A 22626-nucleotide genomic window follows, 5' to 3' on the forward strand; every position below is an offset into this window, starting at 1 on the left:
AGAGTCCAAGGCTATATGTGAGCAAAACCACTTAGTTCTTAAGTAATAGTTTTCCAAGAACTCTTTGCCCCCTATGTGTTCCTGTGTACGTGATGATGTATAGATAGTGATGGAATATAAGCTTATATAAGAAATAGACTTTGGACTGTAATGGAACCCTTCAGGGCCCTCTCAGGCTGCTGGGCCCTGTAGTGACTGCTACCTCTGCACCCCCTATACCCCCTATAGCTACGCCCCTGGCTATAACATAAGCATAACTTACTCAGAAAAAAACAACACAGATCATGATAGCATATTTTAGGGTTGAGAATATTCTTACACGGTGGTGGATACAGTTGCATCAACTAATAAAGTTTCATATTTATAAACCTATTTCTAGATGTTTTGATTTTTCAACTACTTGAAATGAAAGAGCGTTTTTGGGCTCACCCTGTATAACCTTACATGATATCCTGTTTAAACGAATGCTTATCAGTTGCTTCAGCCAAACAAATAATCCTATTCCCACATGTTTCACTGAACTAATAAAAAAATGCATTTCTTGTAGATCTTTTGTGGCAACGCAGCCAAATCTAGTTCACTATAAAATCTGCACCGATCGGGGACAGCAGGGCAGCAGAGGTAAGGGACATTGATCCACTATTATGAATGATATCTATCTGACAGAAGTACAGTATGTGCGTATGCTCCATGATAAAAATTAATGTACCCAGAAAATAGAGTAATGTTTAATGAGTTAGGAATTTACATATATAATATATTGGAGTGTGCACATGAGGAGCTCACACTGTGCTACGCACTATATTGCCAAAGAAATGATTGTCCATTAACATATAGGCCAACACAAAAAAACATCTGTTGGAACAAGACAAAAAATCTATTCTTGACAAGCAATTGACATCATAGAGTTTATTCCAAAGTGTAAAAAGAGGTTATAGAGTTAATAGTTCTCGAATGCATGGATGTGTATGGATTTGGGAACTGGATGGCATGCTGGGAAGCTAATGGGTTACTATGAGAATACTTTTTCCCCCCTTAGACTTGAAGTATTTCTGCTTCTGAGTATGGGCAGTGAATAAACACAGATATCATGTAATAAACGGTTTTAATGGATAAGCACAGCACACTATTAGCCAGAAATATAATACAGTGATTTATCAACTAAATATGTTCAAAATTCTGCTCTGATAAAGGCTTTGATTAGCTGAAACATCGCATCTGGATTAAAGGTCACAAACTTGCAGGTAGAAGTGCTCTCTCCATGGCTGGTTATTTTTGGTTTCATACATTACTTGGTACCATATTTCATTGCTGAAGTGGAAAACCATGATATAGAATGTACCCAGCTGTATACCGCAGCAAAATCATAAAAAAAAAAAAAAATTCTTGGTGGTCTAGGGTAATGCTCCATTCTAGATTAGGATAATTGTTGCATATTTAATTCCTAGGGTGTAAATGGACAATATTCCCTTGTAAGTCTTTGTAGCTTGTGAGCATAATGTTATACAGAACTTCATCAAATAAACAATAATGTACAGCGTCCTAATAATCAGCTATAAAGAAGCCAGAAATACAGTGTCACATAGCATCCAGGCAATAAAGTGTTAACCCCTTCTACCCTGGGCCAGTTTTCACCTTCCTGCCGAGCCTATTTTTTTGAAAATCTGACATGTGTCACTTTATGTGGTAATAACTTTGGAACATTTTACTTATCCAAGCCATTCTGAGATTGTTTTCTCGTGACTTATTGTACTTAATGACAGTCATAAATTTGAATCCAAATTTTAGCAAAAATTTTAAAAAGTCGCAAATTTCAACATTTCCATTTCTCTGCTTTTAAAACAGAAAGTGATACCTCATGAAATATTTATGACTTAACATTCCCCATTTTGCAAATGTCATTTTATTTTTTAGGATGTTAGAAGGCTTAGAATTTTAGAAGCATTTTTTTCCAAAACACACTTTACGGACCAGTTAAGTTCTGAAGTCACTTTGTGGGGCTTACCTAGTAGAGACTACCCATAAATAACCCCATTTTAGAAACTACACCTCTCAAGTTATTAAAAACTGATTTTACAAACTTTGCTAACCCTTTAGGTATTCCACAAGAATTAAGGAAAATGGAGATGACATTTCTAAATTTCACTTTTTGGGAGATTTTACATTTTAATTAAATGTATTTTTCTGTAACACATCCAAACAAAACTCAATATCTATTACCCTGATTTTGCAGTTGACAGAAACACCCCACATGTGGTGGTAAACTGATGTAAGGGCACGCGGCAGGGCGCAGAAGAAGGAAAGGAGTGCTGCACAGTTTTTGTAAGGCCAATTTTTCTTGACTGATTTTTAGACACCATGTCCTATTTGAAGCCCTCCTGATGCACCCCTTCAGTAGAAACTTCCAAAAAATGACCCCATTTTGGAAACTATGGGATAAGGTGACAGTTTTATTGATACTAATTTGGGGTACATATGATTTTTGATTGCTCTATATTACACTTTTTGTGAGGCAAAGTAACAAAAAAAGTCTGTTCTGGCACAGTTTTTATTTTTTACTATGCAATTCTGACAGATTAGATTGTGTGCTATTTTTTATAGATCAGGTTGTTAAAGACTTGATAATATCAAATATGTTTACTTTTTTGTTTGTTTCAGTTTTTCATAATAAAGAATGAAGAGCATGGGGACCCGATGGGGATCTTCACTCACTGCAAACAACTTCTATGCCGCGGTGAGCGCTGACTGTGGCATAGAAAGGGATAATCCGCTGGCATCGGCTTTTACAGTGATGCCGGCAGATACAGCGGGGGCCCGGCTATCAGTGACTGCCGGGACCCTGCACGTCCGCTCGATCATTATGACATAATAGTACGTCAAATTGCGGGAAGTCACTTCCCGCTATGTCGTACTTTTACGTCATTGGTCAGGAAGGGGTTAAACAGCACTTCAGTCTAGCCCAGTGAAGGTTATTGACTACATCCCTGGTGGTCAAAGGTAGTAAAGGGGTTAATGAATGTACCCCAGTGGTTTATGGTAGTGATGGGGTTGATTTCTATGCACCTGGTGGTTTCATGGCAACAAGAGAGTTAAAGCAGATTTACAATGCACAACTGTAAGGCAGATCCATGGAAATGAAAATGACTTTCATCCTGTGAACTAATCTTTCATGCAGCACATAAAATCATTGCTTCTGGACACTGTGTGAACAACAGTCTACTGCCCAGAAACAATAAATCTGTGTGAGCAGTAGCTATTGCTTGTCCCCATACAGTGGAGGTGATCGCTGCATGTAAATGTAGCTCTTCACCCATTACCAGCAGGTAGTTATTGGGAAGGAACGGTCCCTTACCGATAATTGCCTGCTTACTTGGGGCATCTAAATGCTCCATTAAATACAGCATCCCTGGTATTTTGGGTCAGTTAAGTGGTTAATGTAGGAATCCTTAGTGCTATAGGTCAGTTGCAGGGTTTATGCCTGTGTACCTGGTGGTATTTACAGCAATTAGGAGTTTAACTACAGTATCCTTGGTGATCCATGACAGTGAAGGAGTTAATATTATTATCCCTGGACAGTCAAGTAGTAGTACAGTGCACTGGAAAGGTTATTTAAGCATATCTTGGTTCGAGTGGCTTACTCACTTCTCTAGGCTCCAGTGGTGTCCATTTTGTAACTGTCACCACCAGACATCTGAGAAGCTCTGACAGACGTCCTTCAGAACCTCCTCCTTGAGGTTCCTTTTGTTTTGCTTTAATTTTCTCATCTCGTTAGCCTCTCTCGGCTGTCATGTAGTTGCACTGATTGCATCCCTTTTAAATCCCCTCCCATACTGCATCACTTTGCGGTTTATACAACTTCCTGGAGTGTGTGCATGTTGGATGCTACTACTGAGTCTTCTACAGATAAGTTTTGTTCATTCATTTGTATTTTCCTGTTTGCTGGATCCCAGGTGACCCTGACTCCCTCCGTATCAAGAGTAGGGAGCCGGTGGTCGTGTCCCCTCACTATTATAGGGTGTTCAGGTGTTATACAGTCGAGGAACGAGGATATGCGATCATCTACCATTGAGATTTTTGCATAGGCTGAGCAGTTAGGGAGAGAGCCAGGTCTGTTGCAGGGCGACCCCTTTGGTTCCTTAGTTTTGGATCCAGTCAGTCGGATCTTCTTTTTGTGTCTTCTAGTTTTCTGTACACCTTCCGTGACAGTAACAGGAGCTGACCTATCATACTTCAGCTTCCTGTTTCCTCCTTGAAGTAATCAAAGAAATGAGAATGTGGAGATGATAGAGAAGACTGTGCAGCTGTAACTGTATGGCTGCACTGTTCTCTTTAGGATTGGGAAAAGTAGTTGAGAGTCTCTCTATGAAAATTAAAGGGGAAAGACTGAGTGATGGTAGATTCTGAGCTCTGTGGTCAGGCTGCTGGAAAAGTGGAAAAAGGGGGTACATTTCCCCTGATGTTTCATTTTATAAGAGGGGTTAAATGTGACCTATGTTGTGTTATCTCTCAATGCATTCTGCAGATCACATTCTCATGATCCCCCTCTTCCCCAGCATTAATCATACAGATCAATGTTGGACTGGAACCAATTGGCTAGGAACAGCCACACAGTTCCCTCTGTGAGTAGTTTTCCTGATCATTAGGGAGATAGGGAGGAGTTATAAAGTTGATCTGTTGGAAGCACTTACCTGGGTTAGAGCATCTTCAAATCTGCAGGTCTTATGGCAATGGTTACTTTCTAACATATGTAGGTCAAGAAGGGACAACTGGGAAGTAAAAGATAACCTATCTGATCCCACAGAAGAACCACTGTAGCACACATTTCTGTAAATGTCAATACTTACTTTAGTAGGAAGGTATGAGGAAACACAATGCATCACAGCTTTGCCTCATATGGAGCTGCATAGCTACAGAGCAATCACAGTGCCCATGCTGACTCCTATCCACCTTACAAATTGCCTCTAATGGACATTTTAGTATCAGAACTGGACATTGCAATGAAAGAAGATGAACTAGTGATGCAACTAGGGTACACTATGAGAAGATGTCAAGCTGTTGAAGGACATGTGGTGCTGTAAGAGATGTTCTTTTGAGAACCATTGGGTCTTTGTATCGATGTGGATGTTTTTATGACTAGTGATGAGCGAAGTTTTGTACAATTCGATTCGGCTGCTTTGCTGAATTTGACAAAAAAAATTGGGACATCTGAGTTTAATATTAAAGTGTATAATAAAAAAAAATATCATACTTACCTGATCAATTTGATCGCAAAGAGCCGCCTACCGCCATCTTGATTGAAGATCCAGTGCGAAATCTTGCGCGGCCTGTGATAACATCACCACGTCAGCTGAAGTAAACTAAACTAAGATCCACTACCATCATCTCGGTGCCAGAAAGCACAGGAAACCTTCAGGGCTATTTTAGAGTCTGTGCCTTGACAGGTCAGAGCTGTTTTGAAGGCACCAGGTGGATCTGTACAATGTTAGAAAATTTTTATTTTATGGTTGGCTGGAGATAGTGTTGTGTGAAGCGAAGCATTTGAAGTGGAATTCGGTCCGAAGTTTATGAAAACTTGTATTAGTAATAAATCCGAATCTCCTTGCGAATCATGGTAGCGAATCAGGTTTTCCTGTGGCGGCTGCACTTGTTACAAAGTGAAACTAAGCGTAGAGGAGACAAGCCCAGGAACACAAGATCACCCATGATGCAGTGCAGCCAACCAATCCACAGGTAGCCATCCCTTGTGATGTCACAGCCCTATAAAAAAACATTATCCCACGTGGTCTCCACCATTGTCCTATGAGCAGAGCATAGGAAGAGACGTGGTAAGCGCCCATGCCCTAGGGACACTGTTACTGAAAATGATTGAGAGGGAGAGTGCAGGGAGAGTGCAGGGAGAGTGCAAAGAGACTTATTATTTGTCAGTTTTATTTATTCCTACATTTACTTAATTCTGCATCAGTTGTAAACTACACTGAACAAAAATATAAACACAATACTTTCGGTTTTGCTCCCATTTTGCATGAGCTTAACTCAAATATCTGAAACATTTTCTTCATACACAAAATACAAATTTTTCTCAAATATTGTTCACAAATCTGTTCAAATCTGTGTTAGTGAGCACTTCTCCTTTGCCGAAATAATCCATCCCACCTCACAAGTGTGGCATATCAAGGTGCTGATTAGACAGCATGAATATTGCACAGGTGTGCATAAGACTGCCCACAATAAAAGCCCACTCTGAAATGTGCAGTTTGTCACACAGCACTATGCCATAGATGTCGCAACGTTTGAGGGAGCGTGCAATTGACATGCTGACTGCAGGAATGTCTACCAGAGCTGTTGCCAGTGCAATGCATGTTAATTTCCCTACCATAAGCCGTCTCCAAAGGCGTTTCAGAGAATTTGGCAGTACATCCAACTGGCTTCACAACCGCAGACCACGTGTAACCACACCAGCCCAGGACCTCCACATCCAGCATGTTCACCTCCATGATCATCTGAGACCAGCCACCCGGATAGCTGCAGCAACAATCGGTTTGCATAAGCAAAGAATTTCTACACAAACTGTCAGAAACAGTCTCAGGGAAGCTCTTTTGCATGCTCTTCGTCCTGATCAGGGTCTGGGCCTGACTGCAGTTTGTCGTCGTAACCGACTTGAGTAGGCAAATGCTCACATTCAATTGCGTCTGGCACATTGGAGGGGCATTCTGTTCAAGGATGAGTCCCGGTTTTCACTGTTCAGGGCAAATGGCAGACAGCGTTTGTGGCATTGTGTGGGTGAGCAGTTTGCTGACGTCAACGTTGTGGATCGAGTGGCCCGTGGTGGCGGTGGGGTTATGGTATGGGCAGGCGTATGTTATAGACAACAAACACAGGTGCATTTTATTGATGGCATTTTGAATGCACAGAGATAGCGTGACGAGATCCTGAGGCCCATTGTTGTGCCATTCATCCACGACCATCATGTTGCAGCATGATAATACATGGCCCCATATTGCAAGGATCTGTACACAATTCCTGGAAGCTGAAAACATCCCAGTTTTTGCATGACCAGCATACTCACTGGACATGTCACCCATTGAGCATGTTTGGGATGCTCTGGATCGGCGTATACGAAAGCATACTCCAGTTCCTGCCAATATTCAGCAAATTTGAGTTGTGGACCAACATTCCACAGGCCACAATCAACAAAATCAACAACCTGATCAACTCTATGCGACGGAGATGTGTTGCACTGCGTGAGGAAAATGGTGGCCACACCAGATGCTGACTGGTTTTCTGACCCCCCCCCCCCCCCCCGCCAGTAGGGCAAAACTGTGCACATTTCAGAGTGGTCTTTTATTGTGGGCAGTCTAAGGCACAACTGTGCAATATTCATGCTGTCTAATCAGCACCTTGATATGCCACCGTGAGGTGGGATGGATTATCTCGGCGAAGGAAAAATGTTCACTAACACAGATTTAGACAGATTTGTGAACAATATTCGAGAGTAATGGGTCTTTTGTGTAGGTAGGAAATGTTTCAGATCTTTGAGTTCAGCTCATTCAAAATGGGAGCAAAACCGAAAGTGTTGCGTTTATATTTTTGTTCAGTGTAAAATATGTAATTCAATACCAATAGGATGGATGCCATTATTATTCCACCGCCAGCGTGCCGACCAATAACATCCAGTCTGCATCCCTTAGGGGGGCCAGGTCTTAATGATTAACATCCTCATCTTTTGCTGGCTTCACTTCTTCAAAATCATCCTTCAGACTCTACCTGTCCTAGAAAAGTCAGCAAGATGCAGAGAGAGGGGGAGCTGGATGTTCCTGATGACATATTCTCATCAATATTAGATGATAAAGAAAAGGAGGAAAAGCAGATGGCAAAAGAAGGGTACAGGGCCTGTTTAAAGGAGCATTAAAGGTACCAAATGGCCATTAACAATGAAGAAGGACTATACATTGCTGTTTTCATTAATATATGAAAGGCAGCTGTGGGCTAATTGGTCACACGGTTCTTCACCACAGCATGGCCGCAATCGGTACACAGCACGGCGGCTCAGTGTGGCCATACCCTAAGTAGTCTGGTTATACTTGATTGATAATGATTCATGACAAATTAATTTGTAACTCATTGAATTTAGTGATACACTTTGACGATGGTGCCAAATTGAATTTTGTTTAACTCTAGTCTCTCTGTAATGAACAAAGAATTTTCTACCCAAAATGAATGGACAATGAAGGGTAGAGATTCAATACAGAACATTTGATTTAATTGTGAGTAAGAATATAATGTTTTATTTTGCAGCAGAATTGTAATCTGAAGCATCTGAGAAACATTAATATTGGGCACAGAACATCATGGAGACCCCTTTTACAAGTCAGCAAACCTACGTAGATGAATTTAAATCTTCAGATTACTTCAAAACGTACTATGTAGCAGAAGGAGCAATTGCAAATGAAGAATGGACAGATTTTGCCTTGCGGACCCTGCACGAAACATTCACTAAAGGTAACTAATGCAATGCACTATACAGCCATCAGGCCCACTGGATCTTCAAGATCATCCACTCATTTATAATTGATTAAAAATGTAATAAATAAAATTAATTACACATAATTGGTATCGCCGCATCCATAACGACCTGACCTATAGAATGATCATGTTATTAATCCTGTGTGGCGAACGCAGTAAAAAAAAAAAAACTATGACAAAATTGCTGCTTTTGTCACTTCCCCTCCCAAAAAGTTGATTTAAGGGCTCTGTCACACGACCATATGTCTTTCTCAGTGTTTTGCGGGACGTTTTTCCAGGATCAAATTTTTAGTTTTTTTTTTTTCTTCAGAGTTTCCGGTTTATCTCCGTTTTAGGGTTCAGTTTTTCCATATGGCATATATAGTAGACAGCAATTACATAGAAAAAATTGGGCTGGGCATAAAATTTGCAATAGGTGGTTCCGCAAAAACTGAATAGATACGGAAGACATACGGAGAACATTCTGTATGTGTTCCATTCTTTTGGGCGGAACCATTGACTTGAATAGAGCCACGGAACTTGATTTGTGAGCAATAATAGGACATGTTCTATCTTTCAACAGAACGGAAAGACAGAATATTATCATATCATATATACCACATGAGGAACCACATGAATAATAAAAGTAACAAACACTGACAGAATTGCAATTTTTGCCCACCTAACCTCACATAAAATCATATAAAAAGTGATCAAAATCACATAGGTACCCCACAATGATACCAATAAACACTACAGCCCATCCAGCAAAAAACAAGCCCTCATACAACTACATTGGTGAAAAAATAAAAATTATATGGATGTTAGTATACAACGATGCAAAATATAAATTATTTTAAATACAAAGTGATTTTATGATGAAAAATTAGTAAAAACATAAACAATCTATATAAAATCACCATAACCATATCAACACAGAATAAAATTATAATATCATATATATTTCACATGAGGAACTCCATAAAAAAAAAAAAAAAAAAAAAAAAAAAAACACTGACAGAATTGCAATTTTTGCCCATGTCACCAAAAAATGATATAAAAGGGATCAAAAAGAAATATGTACCCCCAAATGATACCAATAAAAACTGCAGCCCATTCTTCAAAAAACAGGCCCTCACACTACATTACTAAAAACTGTTTTAGTAAATTCCATGTTCGAAAATCCCAATGCTGCTCCTTCCCTTCTGAACCTTGCCATGCCCCCAAACAGCAGATTATAACCATATACGGCTGTTGCCATATTCAGGGAACATGCATAACAAATTGTGCGTTTTCTCCTGTTACCCCTTGTGAAAATAAAAAAATTTGGGGCTAAAGCAACATTGTATTGGAAATAAAATGTAATTTTTCATTTTCACAGCTAAGTGTTTTTAAATTCTCTGAAACGTTTGTTGCATCAAAGCAATGCACTTCACCCCTCTATCAATTACTTGAGAGGTGTACTTTCCAAAGTGGGGTCAATTTTTGGGATTTCCTTTTGTAGGGATACCTCAGGGTCTCTTCAAATGTGACATGGTGCCCAAAAACTATTCCAGAAAAGTCTGCCCTCCCGTCCTTCTGAGCCCTGCCGTGTACCCATGAAGATATTTACAACCACAGATGGGATGTTTCTGTAAATTGCACAATCCGGGTAATAGATATTGAGGTTTGTTTTGCTGTTAACCCTTGCTGTGTTACAGAAAAAAAATTATGGAAAAATCTTTCACCTCCATTTTGCTTTAAGTTTGTAACATCATTTTTAAAAATAAATTGAGGGGTGTACTTTAAAAAATGCAGTCATTTTTTGTGGCTTCTATTATGTAAGCCCCTTAAAGTCACTTCAGAACTGAATTGGTCCTTAAAAACAGGGTTTCAAAAATGTTCTTGAAAATGTCAAAACTTGCTTCCAAAATTCAAGGCCTTCTAACATCCTAAAAAAATTAAATGACATTACCAAAATTATGCCAACATAAAGTAGACACATGGGGAATTAATAATTACTTAGTGAGAAATCACTATATGTCTTAAAATCCTAAAAATTCCAATTTAGAAATTTGCTAGTTTTTCCCAATTTTTTGTAAATTATGGATTTTTTTTATACATAAAGGTAAAACGTATCAACTCTAATTCATCACCAACATGAAGTACGAAGTGTCACAAGAAAGAAATCGTAGGCCAAATTCACACTTTATTTGGTCAGTTATTTCCAGCAGTTATTGTTAGCCAAAATGGGGTGCAGGTCAAACACAGAAGAAGTGCAAATTAAGGCTGTATCGATTTTTAAATCTGTCAGTGTCAACTGTTTGCGGTTTTCGTGTATTTCCCTCTTTTCAATGGAAGGGTGAGATCTGCAGAAAATCAGCCTCAAAGCTTCTGCTTATTGTCCTGAACCCGTATGACTACCATTTTAAAAGTTATTTACAGTTTAATGCAGTTTAATAATTTTTATTTCATACAATTTCAATACAAAAAGGAATACATGTTTTGAGACTATTCTGACGACATTATCATATGTACAGCGGAAGAAGTGGTTGATCTGACTTCAAAAGTAGTACATTTTGTTTTGTTTTATACATTGTTTTATGCAATTTTGTTAAATGCTTTGCACCACTTGTATCCCTGCATTTTTAGATGGTTCCTTAGATTTCTAGGCTGGTGAAGTCTGCAGGCTGAAGCAGTGTCAACATGTATCAGTGGAGAACTGGAAGTATCTTTACACACACAGCTGTGCCTGCCCTTTGCTTGGCCCCTTCTGACTAACATTCCGATTGAACTGTTACAGTTGTTTTTCCCAAATCTATTACACTGTGGAGCAGTTTCTGTTTTAACTCTTTAGCTGTGTTACTGAAGCTCTGTAGCTGGCTCTGTTATGGGGCCAACGTACCTGGAATTATGGGGACACATTAGCTGTATCTACAGTTGGGCATTGTGGCTGTCATTGAGGCAATTTCTGTCATTACTTCACTGTTACCTCACAAGTAGAGTTGAGCGGACACCTGGATGTTCGGGTTCGAGAAGTTCGGCCGAACTTCCCGGAAATGTTCGGGATCCGAACCCGATCCGAACTTCGTCCCGAACCCGAACCCCATTGAAGCCAATGGGGACCCGAACTTTTCGGCACTAAAAAGGCTGTAAAACAGCCCAGGAAAGAGCTAGAAGGCTGCAAAAGGCAGCAACATGTAGGTAAATCCCCCTGCAAACAAATGTGGATAGGGAAATGAATAAAAATAAAAATAAAATAAATAAAAATTAACCAATATCAATTGGAGAGATGTCCCATAGCAGAGAATCAGGCTTCACGTCAGCCACCACTGCAACAGTCCATTGGCATATATTTAGGCCCAGGCACCAAGACAGAGGAGAGAGGTCCCATAACAGAGAATCTGACTTCATGTCAGCAGAGAATCAGTCTGCATGTCATAGCAGAGAATCAGGCTTCACGTCAGCCACCACTGTAACAGTCCATTGTCATATATTTAGGCCCAGCACCCAGGCAGAGGAGAGAGGTCCCGTAACAGAGAATCTGGCTTCATGTCAGCAGAGAATCAGTCTGCATGTCATAGCAGAGAATCAGGCTTCACGTCACCCACCACTGTAACAGTCCATTGTCATATATTTAGGCCCAGCACCCAGGCAGAGGAGAGAGGTCCCGTAACAGAGAATCTGGCTTCATGTCAGCAGAGAATCAGTCTGCATGTCATAGCAGAGAATCAGGCTTCACGTCACCCAACATTGGAACAGTCCATTGTCATATATTTAGGCCCAGCACCCAGGCAGAGGAGAGAGGTCCCGTAACAGAGAATCTGGCTATATGTCAGCAGAGAATCAGTCTGCATGTCATAGCAGAGAATCAGGATTCACGTCAGCCACCACTGTAACAGTCCATTGTCATATATTTAGGCCCAGCACCCAGCCAGAGGAGAGAGGTCCCGTAACAGAGAATCTGGCTTCATGTCAGCAGAGAATCAGTCTGCATGTCATAGCAGAGAATCAGGCTTCACGTCAGCCACCACTGTAACAGTCCATTGTCATATATTTAGGCCCTGGCACCCAGGCAGAGGAGAGAGGTCCCGTAACAAAGAATCTGGCTATATGTCAGCAGAGAATCAGTCTGCATGTCATAGCAGAGAATCAGGCTTCACGTCACCCAACATTGGAACAGTCCATTGTCATATATTTAGGCCCAGCACCCAGGCAGAGGAGAGAGGTCCCGTAACAGACAATCTGGCTTCATGTCAGCAGAGAATCAGTCTGCATGTCATAGCAGAGAATCAGGCTTCACGTCAGCCACCACTGTAACAGTCCATTGTCATATATTTAGGCCCAGCACCCAGGCAGAGGAGAGAGGTCCCGTAACAGAGAATCTGGCTTCATGTCAGCAGAGAATCAGTCTGCATGTCATAGCAGAGACTCAGGCTTCACGTCAGCCACCACTGCAACAGTACATTGTCATATATTTAGACCCAGGCAGAGGAGAGAGGTCCCGTAACAGAGAATCTGGCTTCATGTCAGCAGAGAATTAGTCTGCATGTCATAGCAGAGAAACAGGCTTCACGTCACCCAACATTGGAACAGTCCATTGGCATATATTTAGGCCCTGGCACCCAGACAGAGGAGAGGTTCATTCAACTTTGGGTAGCCTCGCAATATAATGGAAAATGAAAATAAAAATAGGATTGAATGAGGAAGTGCCCTGGAGTACAATAATATATGGTTAAGGGGAGGTAGTTAATGTCTAATCTGCACAAGGGATGGACAGGTCCTGTGGGATCCATGCCTGGTTTATTTTTATGAACGTCAGCTTGTCCACATTGGCTGTAGACAGGCGGCTGCGTTTGTCTGTAATGACGCCCCCTGCCATGCTGAATACACGTTCAGACAAAACGCTGGCCGCCAGGCAGGCCAGCACCTCCAAGGCATAAAAGGCTAGCTCTGGCCACGTGGACAATTTAGAGACCCAGAAGTTGAATGGGGCCGAACCATCAGTCAGTACGTGGAGGGGTGTGCACACGTACTGTTCCACCATGTTAGTGAAATGTTGCCTCTTGCTAACACGTTGCATATCAGGTGGTGGTGCAGTTAGCTGTGGCGTGTTGACAAAACTTTTCCACATCTCTGCCATGCTAACTCTGCCCTCAGAGGAACTGGCCGTGACACAGCTGCCTTGGCGACCTCTTGCTCCTTCTCTGCCTTGGCCTTGGGCTTCCACTTGTTCCCCTGTGACATTTGGGAATGTTCTCAGTAGCGCGTCTACCAACGTGCGCTTGTACTCGCGCATCTTCCTTACATGCTCCAGTGCAGGAAGTAAGGTGGGCACATTGTCTTTGTACCGTGGATCCAGCAGGGTGGCAACCCAGTAGTCCGCACACGTTAAAATGTGGGCAACTCTGCTGTCGTTGCGCAGGCACTGCAGCATGTAGTCGCTTATGTGTGCCAGGCTGCCCAGGGGTAAGGACAAGCTGTCCTCTGTGGGAGGCGTATCGTCATCGTCCTGCCTTTCCCCCCAGCCACGCACCAGTGATGGGCACGAGCTGCGTTGGGTGCCACCCCGCTGTGACCATGCTTCATCCTCATCCTCCTCCACCTCCTCCTCATCCTCTTCGAAGAGACTGGCCTGAAAGTGCTAAAAATGACCCCTCTTCCTCCTCCTCCTCCTGGGCCACCTCCTCTTCCATCATCGCCCTAAGTGTTTTCTCAAGGAGACATAGAAGTGGTAATGTAACGCTGATAACGGCGTCATCGCCACTGGCCATGTTGGTGGAGTACTCGAAACAGCGCAACAGGGCACACAGGTCTCGCATGGAGGCCCAGTCATTGGTGGTGAAGTGGTGCTGTTCCATAGTGCGACTGACCCGTGCGTGCTGCAGCTGAAACTCCACTATGGCCTGCTGCTGCTCGCACAGTCTGTCCAGCATGTGCAAGGTGGAGTTCAACCTGGTGGGCACGTCGCATATGAGGCGGTGAGCGGGAAGGCCGAAGTTACGCTGTAGCGCAGACAGGCGAGCAGCGGCAGGATGTGAACGCCGGAAGCGCGAACAGACGGCCCGCACTTTATGCAGCAGCTCTGACATGTCGGGGTAGTTGTGAATAAACTTCTGCACCACCAAATTCAGCACATGCACCAAGCAAGGGATGTGCGTCAAACCGGCTAGTCCCAGAGCTGCAACGAGATTTCGCCCATTATCGCACACCACCAGGCCGGGCTTGAGGCTCACCGGCAGCAACAACTCGTCGGTCTGTTGTTCTATACCCCGCCACAACTCCTGTGCGGTGTGGGGCCTGTCCCCCAAACATATGAGTTTCAGAATGGCCTGCTGACGTTTACCCCTGGCTGTGCTGAAGTTGGTGGTGAAGGTGTGTGGCTGACTGGATGAGCAGGTGGAAGAAGAGGAGGAGGAAGCTGAGTAGGAGGAGGTGGCAACAGGAGGCAAAGAATCTTGCCCTGCGATCCTTGGCGGCGGAAGGACGTGCGCCAAACAGCTCTCCGCCTGGGGCCCAGCTGCCACTACATTTACCCAGTGTGCAGTTAGGGAGATATAGCGTCCCTGGCCGTGCTTACTGGTCCACGTATCTGTGGTTAGGTGGACCTTGCCACAGATGGCGTTGCGCAGTGCACACTTGATTTTATCGGATACTTGGTTGTGCAGGGAAGGCACGGCTCTCTTGGAGAAGTAGTGCCGGCTAGGAACAGCATACTGTGGGACAGCAAGCGACATGAGCTGTTTGAAGCTGTCTGTGTCCACCAGCCTAAATGACAGCATTTCATAGGCCAGTAGTTTAGAAATGTTGGCATTCAGGGCCAGGGATCGAGGGTGGCTAGGTGGGAATTTACGCTTTCTCTCAAATGTTTGTGAGATGGAGAGCTGAACGCTGCCGTGTGACATGGTTGAGATGCTTGGTGACGGAGGTGGTGATGTTGGTGGTACATCCCCTGTTTGCTGGGCGGCAGGTGCCAACGTTCCTCTAGAGGCGGAGGAAGAGGCCGAGGCGGCAGCAGCAGAAGAGGCCGAGGCGGCAGCAGCAGAAGAGGTAGCAGGGGGAGCCTGAGTGACTTCCTTGTTTTTAAGGTGTTTACTCCACTGCAGTTCATGCTTTGCATGCAGGTGCCTGGTCATGCAGGTTGTGCTAAGGTTCAGAACGTTAATGCCTCGCTTCATGCTCTGATGGCACAGCGTGCAAACCACTCAGGTCTTTTCGTCAGCACATTGTTTGAAGAAGTGCCATGCCAGGGAACTCCTCGAAGCTGCCTTTGGGGTGCTCGGTCCCAGATGGCGGCGGTCAGTAGCAGGCGGAGTCTCTTGGCAGCGGGTGTTCTGCTTTTGCCCACTGCTCCCTCTTTTGCTACGCTGTTGGCTCGGTCTCACCACTGCCTCTTCCTCCGAACTGTGAAAGTCAGTGGCACGACCTTCATTCCATGTGGGGTCTATGACCTCATCGTCCCCTGCATCGTCTTCCACCCAGTCTTGATCCCTGACCTCCTGTTCAGTCTGCACACTGCAGAAAGACGCAGCAGTTGGCACCTGTGTTTCGTCATCATCAGAGACATGCTGAGGTGGTATTCCCATGTCCTCATCATCAGGAAACATAAGTGGTTGTGTGTCAGTGCATTCTATGTCTTCCACCGCTGGGGAAGGGCTAGGTGGATGCCCTTGGGAAACCCTGCCAGCGGAGTCTTCAAACAGCATAAGAGACTGCTGCATAACTTGCGGCTCAGACAGTTTCCCTGGTATGCATGGGGGTGATGTGACAGACTGATGGGCTTGGTTTTCAGGCGCCATCTGTGCGCTTTCTGCAGAAGACTGGGTGGGAGATAATGTGAACGTGCTGGATCCACTGTCGGCCACCCAATTGACTAATGCCTGTACCTGCTCAGGCCTTACCATCCTTAGAACGGCATTGGGCCCCACCAAATATTGCTGTACATTATGGCGGCTACTGGGACCTGAGGTAGTTGGTACACTAGGACGTGTGGCTGAACGGCCACGTCCTCTCCCAGCACCAGAGGGTCAACTAACACCACCACGACCATGTCCGCGTCCCTTACTAGATGTTTTCCTCATTGTTACCGTTCACCACAATAAGAAAAATATTATTTGGCCCAATGTATTGAATTCAAATTCAGGCCTTTTTTTACAGACACCTAACACTATCTGGCTATCTATTTAGGTACCGTATTACACTAATACAGGCACAGCAGTAACGACAGATTTAGCTGGATATAAATTTGAGGCCTATTATTTAGGCGCTGGGTGACAGGTATAGGTTTACTACAGAATTAGACTTGGAAATGCTCAGTAGCGTGTGTGTGAAGTTATTCAGAATGACCCTACGCACACCTGTAAGAAAAGCACCTCCACGTCTGTAAGCATGGCCATGCTGCAAAATTAGACCGTAGGACCACATCAATAATCGGGACGATACCAAAGATACACTGTATTCCCTCGCAGACGACAATCTCGCTTGGAAATCTCGTGAGACTTTGGGTAAGTCAGCTGCAGCTGAATGAAGTAAGACGCCGGAAGTGTCCCGCGCTGCCCGACTCACGCTTGAAAGCGACCGTGTATAACGAGGGAGGTAAGAAGCTTTAACATATAAGCCTAAACAACTACAGTGATTACGGGACTGTCCACTACCATTCAAAAAACTGGTGCACATGATCGGCACCCAACGTTTGAGCATTATATAAGAAATAGTTAAAACTATTCCAACACATTTAGCTGACCAGAGACTGAATTACAATTTTTATATCCATCTGCATTGATGTCTGAATTCCGATATCCAATAATTGAAACATCTGTGGATTTGTAACTTTATAAGACATTCATTGTTGCACAGCACTCTGGTCATATTGGACTTAGTGCATTGGGAAAAGAGAAGGATATAACCACCCTTTCCATTATTCAATCCGTGTATCATCTGAATTGTATTATCAATTGTATTTTATTGTTTTATTGTATTTTATTGGATTGGACTTTTTAAGCCTGCACACGTGTATATTGTAATTTAATTAAATTTTATTTCTATGATCCAAATGAAGTGTGCTCGCCCATCACTCTAGTTACATAGATTTAAAATAGCTCTGATACAGCAGAAACCACTAAATTAGGAAATTGCTAAATTGGGAATTGTATTTCAACCCAGAACAAAAAATGTGCTTTGACGGACACTAAATAACTTGACCAGCCACAGCAGTAACGACAGATTTAGCTGGATATAAATTTGAGGCCTAGTATTTAGGCGCTGGGTGACAGGTATAGGTTTACTGACAGAATTAGACTTGGAGAAGCACAGTAGCGTGTGTGTGAAGTTATTCAGAATGACCCTATGTGCACCTTGAATCTTATATACCCTTTTAGAGATAGATTTAAAATAGCTCTGATACAGCAGAAACCACTAAATTAGGAAATTGCTAAATTGGGAATTGTATTTCAACCCAGAACAAAAACTGTGCTTTGACGGACACTAAATAACTTGACCAGCCACAGCAGTAATGACAGATTTAGCTGGATATAAATTTGAGGCCTATTATTTAGGCGCTGGGTGACAGGTATACGTTTACTGACAGAATTAGACTGGGATATGGCCAAACAATAACCACACTATTGATGGTTAAATGCACTTGGTGTGACAGCTTGACCAACCACACTATTGAGGGTTAAATGCACTTGGTGACAGGCTCAGCTTGCCCCTGATGTAGTATATGGCCAAAAAATAACCAGACTATTGATGGTTAAATGCACTTGGTGTGACAGCCTGACCCTGATGTAGGATTTAGCCAAAAAACAACCACACCATTGAGGGTTAAATGCACTTGGTGAAAGGCTCAGCTTGCCCTGATGTAGTATATGGCCAAAAAATAACCACACTATTGCTGGTTAAATGCACTTGGTGTGACAGCTTGACCCTGATGTAGGATTTAGCCAAAAAACAACCACACCATTGAGGGTTAAATGCACTTGGTGACAGGCTCAGCTTGCCCCTGATGTAGTATATGGCCAAAAAATAACCACACTATTGCTGGTTAAATGCACTTGGTGTGACAGCTTGACCCTGATGTAGGATTTAGCCAAAAAACAACCACACCATTGAGGGTTAAATGCACTTGGTGGCAGCTTGTGCTGGCACACCACAAGACACAAAATGGCCGCCGATCACCCCAGAAAAAAGTGACTGAAAAACGCTCTGGGCAGCCTAATAACAGTGAGCAATTCAATAGCAGCAGTTCAATCATCCACAGCTGCAGATTGATCTCTGAATGAAGTCTTTTGGAGGAGTTAATCACTGCCTAATCTCGCCCTAACTTCGCAGCTGCAACCTCTCCCTATGCTGATCAGAGCAGAGTGACGGGCGGCGCTATGTGACTCCCGCTTAAATAGAGGCTGGGTCACATGGTGCTCTGGCCAATCACAGCCATGCCAATAGTAGGCATGGCTGTGACGGCCTCTTGGGGCAAGTAGTATGACGCTTATTGATTGGCTGCTTTGCAGCCTTTCAAAAAGCGCCAAGAAAGCGACGAACATCGAACCCGAACCCGGACTTTTATGAAAATGTCTGGGTTTGGGTCTGTGTCACGGACACCCCAAAATTCGGTACGAACCCGAACTATACAGTTCGGGTTCGCTCATCCCTACTCACAAGCTGTCTAAAGTAACTATATATATATATATATATATATATATATATATATATATATATATATATATATAATATATGCAGTACAGACCAAAAGTTTGGACACACGTTCTCATTCAAAGAGTTTTCTTTATTTTCATAATTATGAAAATTGTAGATTCACACTGAAGGCATCAAAACTATACATTAACACATGTGGAATTATATACATAACAAAAAACTGTGAAACAGCTGAAAAAATGTCATATTCTAGGTTCTTCAAAGTAGCCACCTTTTGCTTTGATTACTGCTTTGCACACTCTTGGCATTCTCTTGGTGAGCTTCAAGAGGTAGTCACCTGAAATGGTTTTCACTTCACAGGTGTGCCCTGTCAGGTTTAATAAGTGGGATTTCTTGCCTTATAAATGGGGTTGGGACCATCAGTTGCATTGTCGAGAAGTCAGGTGGATACACAGCTGATAGTCCTACTGAATAGACTGTTAGAATTTGTATTATTGCAAGAAAAAAGCAGCTAAGTAAAGAAAAACGAGTGGCCATCATTACTTTAAGAAATGAAGGTCAGTCAGTCCGAAAAATTAGGAAAACTTTGAAAGTGTCCCCAAGTGCAGTTACAAAAACTATCAAGCGCTACAAAGAAACTGGCTCACATGCGGACCGCCCCAGGAAAGGAAGACCAAGAGTCACCTCTGCTGCGGAGGATAAGTTCATCCGAGTCACCAGCCTCAGAAATTGCAGGTTAACAGCAGCTCAGATTAGAGACCAGGTCAATGCCACACAGAGTTCTAGCAGCAGACACATCTCTTTAACAAATGTTAAGAGGAGACTGTGTGAATCAGGCCTTCATGGTAGAATATCTGCTAGGAAACCACTGCTAAGGACAGGCAACAAGCAGAAGAGACTTGTTTGGGCTAAAGAACACAAGGAATGGACATTAGACCAGTGGAAATCTGTGCTTTGGTCTGATGAGTCAACCACCATGTCTTTGTACGACATAGAAAACGGATGGACTCTACATGCCTGGTTCCCACCGTGAAGCATGGAGGAGGAGGTGTGATGGTGTGGGGATGCTTTGCTGGTGACACTGTTGGGGATTTATTCAAAATTGAAGGCATATTGAACCAGCATGGCTACCACAGCATTTTGCAGCGGCATGCTATTCCATCCAGTTTGCGTTTAGTTGGACCATCATTTACTTTTCAACAGGACAATGACCCCCAAACACACCTCCAGGCTGTGTAAGGGCTATTTGACCATGAAGGAGAGTGAAGGGGTGCTGGGCCAGATGACCTGGCCTCCACAGTCACCGGACCTGAACCCAATCAAGATGCTTTGGGGTGAGCTGGACCGCAGAGTGAAGGCAAAAGGGCCAACAAGTGCTAAGCATCTCTAGGAACTCCTTCAAGACTGTTGGAAGACCATTTCAGGTGACTACCTCTTGAAGCTCATCAAGAGAATACCAAGAGTGTGCAAAGCAGTAATCACAGCAAAAGGTGGCTACTTTGAAGAACCTAGAATATGACATATTTTCAGTTGTTTCACACTTTTTTGTTATGTTTATAATTCCACATGTGTTAATTCATTGTTTTGATGCCTTCAGTGTGAATCTACAGTTTTCATAGTCATGAAAATAAAGAAAACTCTTTGAATGAGAAGGTCTGTCCAAACTTTTGGTTTGTACTGTATATATTTTTTTGTACTTGCATACATCACTAAACGCTTTCACCACATATAACTGCAGAAGGGAACTGCGTATACCGTATATATTTTTTTGTAATTAAATACGCCACTAAAAGCTTTCAACACATTTAAATGCAGAAGTGAACTGCATATATATTTTTCTTTCTCTACTGAAATACACTACCAAACACTTTCACCACATATAACTGCAGAAGTGAACTGAGAATATATTTTTCTTTTTGTACTGAAATTGGCCACTAAATGCTTTCACCACATATAGCTGCAGAAGTGAACTGCGTATATATTTTTCTTTTTGTAATGAAATACACCACTAAATGCTTTCAATGCATATAGCTTTAGAAGTGAACTGCGTATATATTTTTATTTTTGTATCAAAATACGCCACTAAGCGCTTTTACCACATATAGCTGCAGTAGTGAACTGCATATAAAAGCCACTAAAGGCTTTTCAACAGAGCACTTGCACCTCCAGAACAAATAGCTGGAATGGCAGCGCTGTATAATGGCTATTTGGATCCCCAAATAATCTTTCCCTGCACTTGTAAATCGCTTTTCTTTTCACAAGGTTTTTCCTATTACTGTCCCTAGCGCCTTCTGATGTCTCTCCCTGCACTAAGAAGCTGTGAAATGATTCCTCCCTATCCTTTCCCTGAACTTATACATCATTTTTTCAGTATTTTTTTCACAATGAGGTTTTATTGCTGTCCCTAGCTCTGCACTCAGAACGCTGGAAAATGTCTGAATTCAAGATGGCTGCCGTATTTATAGGGCTGTGACATCACAGGGCTGGCTGATGATTGGCTGTATGCATGTCATAATGGGTCATCCCGCCTTCCCAGAGTTCCTTGCCCCATGTCCTCACACGTGTAGCCACCACGTGGTCTGATGAAGGAGTGAGTATACACTTCGAAACGCATATGGTTTGATTCCCATATTTCAGGACCTACTCTCAGCATTTATGGACAATATCAAGGGCCTTGACAGCTAACAAATAAAAGCGCTTCTCTTTTCCGAATTTGTGCACTACCTCCGATATCCAAGACTCGACCGCACAGCCGGAAACTAACTTACCTCACGTGGGACACCGAGCTGACACCTCCAGAACCACACGGGGTATTGTATCCAGACGGCGAAACATCACAGCTGGAGTCAGCTGCAGAAGGGAGGTAAAACAAGTCAGGTACTGACCGCTCCGTGGGACGCCACGTAGTAGCGGAGGTAAAGACTGGCAATTAGTCATTACCTACTTGTATGAACAATTGTACTATATCAACAAGCCATCTTCCGTATCACCTTAACATCTACTATACCAAAGCAAGGAATTGTCACCAAAGATACTATTCCAAGTATCCAATACTAACTCGAATAGCTGCTAATTCAATTCAATATTGTCCATTACAGCCATATTAATAGTGGACTTCACTATCTGCCATCAGTTGCATTACCTAACTTAGGAGGCTATTAAGTGAGAGGTCTCATCAGCCCTCATCTATAGGCCTCAATATATAGGACTACCACTAACAATTATATGTGGATGTATGTTGGTGTGTCATTTTACATATGAAATTTTATTGCGATTTTGATCATGCGATGTTACTTATGCGATTTTATGCATTGGTATTATTGTATGAAATGTTATATATGAATTAGTATTTATTCACATTTTAACCTTGCAAATAAATTGAAGTTTTTATCTACATCCTCAAAATACTAATGCATGGTGTCAAAGGTTGAGTGCCAGTCACTACATTTTATATCAAATTTGCTTATTTCTTTTTGACTGGGTGGGTCAAAA

The 22626-nt window shown here is 42.8% G+C and overlaps 1 protein-coding gene across 2 annotated transcripts in view; it reads left to right on the top strand.

The window, feature by feature from the left end:
• The first annotated feature begins 555 nt into the window (after positions 1-555).
• Positions 556-22626, top strand: part of LOC122926935 (nicotinamide N-methyltransferase-like) — a 43461-nt gene continuing 21390 nt past the window's right edge. Inside the window, exons 1-2 of one of the 2 annotated variants that reach the window (XM_044278457.1) lie at positions 556-621; positions 8296-8499. In XM_044278457.1, the coding sequence (XP_044134392.1) occupies positions 8349-8499 (151 nt within the window). In that variant the 5' untranslated portion in view covers positions 556-621; positions 8296-8348. The remainder of the gene's footprint in view (positions 622-8295; positions 8500-22626) is intronic. The other variant, XM_044278459.1, reaches the window with a different exon arrangement.

This window comes from Bufo gargarizans, chromosome 2, assembly GCF_014858855.1.
Source record: "Bufo gargarizans isolate SCDJY-AF-19 chromosome 2, ASM1485885v1, whole genome shotgun sequence".
In the NCBI taxonomy this organism is placed as follows: domain Eukaryota; kingdom Metazoa; phylum Chordata; class Amphibia; order Anura; family Bufonidae; genus Bufo; species Bufo gargarizans.